This window comes from Nicotiana attenuata, chromosome 9 (genome assembly GCF_001879085.1).
Source record: "Nicotiana attenuata strain UT chromosome 9, NIATTr2, whole genome shotgun sequence".
Lineage (NCBI taxonomy): Eukaryota > Viridiplantae > Streptophyta > Magnoliopsida > Solanales > Solanaceae > Nicotiana > Nicotiana attenuata.
Genome location: NC_031997.1, coordinates 40,645,650 through 40,648,221, shown reverse-complemented (window position 1 = coordinate 40,648,221; position 2,572 = coordinate 40,645,650). Strand labels below are relative to the sequence as shown.

Here is a 2,572-nt window from a genome sequence, read left to right as displayed (position 1 = left end):
TTGGTATTAGAAGATGTTGAGGATGGTATGGTGCAAGATAAGGGGCTTGCATCATAGACCAATGGTACCTGCCATAGATTTCCATCCCTAGGCTCATTCCCTCCGCGATTATTTGCGCAAGGTCCCTCAAATTGTTGATAAGTATTGTCACTTCTTGGTTGTTTACCTCCATTGTGAAGGTTAGAGCATGATTCTGAAGCCCTATCTCTAGCCAAGATGTTGGAGCTGTCGTTGCATGTGGTGTTTGAGCAGTGTATATTATTGTGTTGGGTTCCATTATGAGATGTGGATGAGGGATTGAGTATGGAGTTTGGTGGTGATTGAGACGATGAATAGTCTGCCTGTTGTTGGTGTTTGATTGTCTGTGTAGGTGATTGAAAGTGTTGGGAAACATCTTTTTTATTTGAAGGAGTTGATAAAGGAAGCTGATTGATATGTGAAGGAATTGAGACTTGTTTTAAAGATGAAGATATATCAGTGGTGGAAGAGGACGATTGAGTTTGATGAATGAGAGTCTGTGGGTGGGATTGGTGTCGATTTTATGTAGTGTTAGTGTTTGAGAAATCATCATTTGTTGTTTGCATGGAATATGTAGCAGGTTGCCTTGGTGGAGAGGGTAAGCCGTCGTTGGTAGTACAAGTATTATGATTGTGTAGGTTTTGTACTAGGTTTTGTAGGGGTGCTGAGTGGGATTGGGTTGAGTGTTGTGAGAGGTCTTGCATGTGTAGAGGGGTGTCGTGTCTCTCTGCATGGGCTGGGGTAGGTGTTGGAGATTGTGTGTTCTTTGATTGGGCCGTAGGGATAACTTGTTCGGTTAGGTTTTGATTAGTAATTAAAGGCCTTAGGTTATTAGAGGTTAAAGAATTGTCCTTATTTAATTTAGTGAAGCTATTATCAGAGGAATTGTCATTATTTGATAAGGAAGCAAATTTATTATTAGTAAGAGTTGCTGATGTGGAGGATTTATTAAAAACATTTTTAGTGGTAGGATTACTACTGTTAATAGACAGATTAGTAAAAACAGTTTATTAGGGTTTTTTGGCATATCAGTTGGAGTCACGTGCTTACCTGATGACTGAGAAGATGGAGAAGGAGAAACTGGGAGTGATTGGAGGGATTTTGGTTGCGCGGCAGTTTTTTCATCATGGATTTCCTTGTAAATTGTACAATTTTCTATTCTTCAGTAGATGGAGTGGGTAATTTCGAAGAAAGGATGGCAGTAGGGTTTGTAGTTTGGGACTGGTGCAATGGATTTGATTCTTGGGGAAAGTTTTGTTGGAGGTGGTAAGTACATGCCCTTTGGTTATGGCCAAGTCGACCACAATTGATGTAGAGCATGTTCAATCCTTCATAAAGGATAGTTTGCTTGTGGCTGCTGATAAAGAGGTGAGTTTTAAACGGTTGATCCAATGGTACCTCAATACAGAGCCTTGCATATCTTCCTCTTGTTGTTGTAGAGGTGCATGTATCAACAGTAAGTAGTTTTCCAATTTTATTTCCCAGTTTTTTCAGGATCTGAAGGTCGTAAAATTCTGTAGGTAATTCAGGGAGACGCAACCATATTGCCGAGTATGTTATTTTCGTTTCTGAAGCCATAAATTTTGGTTCCCATTGACGGACTGAGAGAAAATGGTTTGAAATAAACCAAGGGCCATCTTGCAAAGCATGAAGCTTATTCTCCTCCTTTTGGAATTTAATGAGGAAGAAATGAGATCCTAGATCAATCAATGGAAGATTTTCAGTAGGTTTCCATTGTGCATAAATTTTTTGGCGAAGAAGTTGGTGTCCAACCTTTCGACCAAAAACCTTGATAATAACTGCATGTTTCCATGGAGTATAGAGTCTGTTTTTTTCTTCTAGTGAGAGCGGGATAAAGATTGAAGGATCCGTAGGTGCCTCCGTTTCATCTGTGATGTTGAGGCTAGGGTTTAGGGAGTAAGGTTGATTGGTATGTGAAGATATATTGTTATGAGATATAAGTGTGCAAAGGTATGATTGGTTGGTAGAATTTGCCGGTTTTGTTGGGGAATCAGGGGGATCTATGTTCATGGTGCCATCAGTGAAGGTGGATGAATGGTTTAGTGTTGGTGGTGAGGAAGAGTAAATGGATTCATGATGAAACAGTGTGTATTTTTGAAAATTTGTTAGAGAGCATTTTGTTCTCTTTTGGCTTCCCTTGTAGTGATCTACTGTAATATACTACTCACGATCCTATTCATATTAAGTTGCTCAGTTCTTTGCAAATGAAAGCCTATATAGGGACCAGTGTAATTTTAAAATAATACACTTTTTGGTCTTTGGTCACTTGACCTTTAATTACGTGAAACATGTGACTCAAAGTTTCCATGAATTATTGTGTCTTATGTGAGCTTATCTCTGATTTTGCTATTTGCTCACATGAATTAGTTGATTTAAATTAAGGTCTTGGCATGGATTATACACTAAAAGAAAAAAATGGATTAATTTGGAAAGCTTGAAAATTAATAGCTTTTCATCTGTTGACAAGCAAAGTGCGAGTTGCTCAATCGTTGAAACACCATACTTCAAGCCTCGTCTTTGATAAGTTGATATT

General features: G+C 38.7%; 1 protein-coding gene across 1 annotated transcript; it reads right to left on the bottom strand.

The window, feature by feature from the left end:
* LOC109232674 lies at positions 1,174-2,049 on the bottom strand. Its single transcript, XM_019398428.1, has one exon. The coding sequence runs from the start codon at positions 2,047-2,049 to the stop codon at positions 1,174-1,176; it is 876 nt and encodes a 291-aa protein (XP_019253973.1).

What these genes read in the sequence shown, in the direction of transcription:
- LOC109232674 (XM_019398428.1), bottom strand. Translation starts at nt 2,049, where the DNA reads ATGAACATAGATCCCCCTGATTCCCCAACAAAACCGGCAAATTCTACC.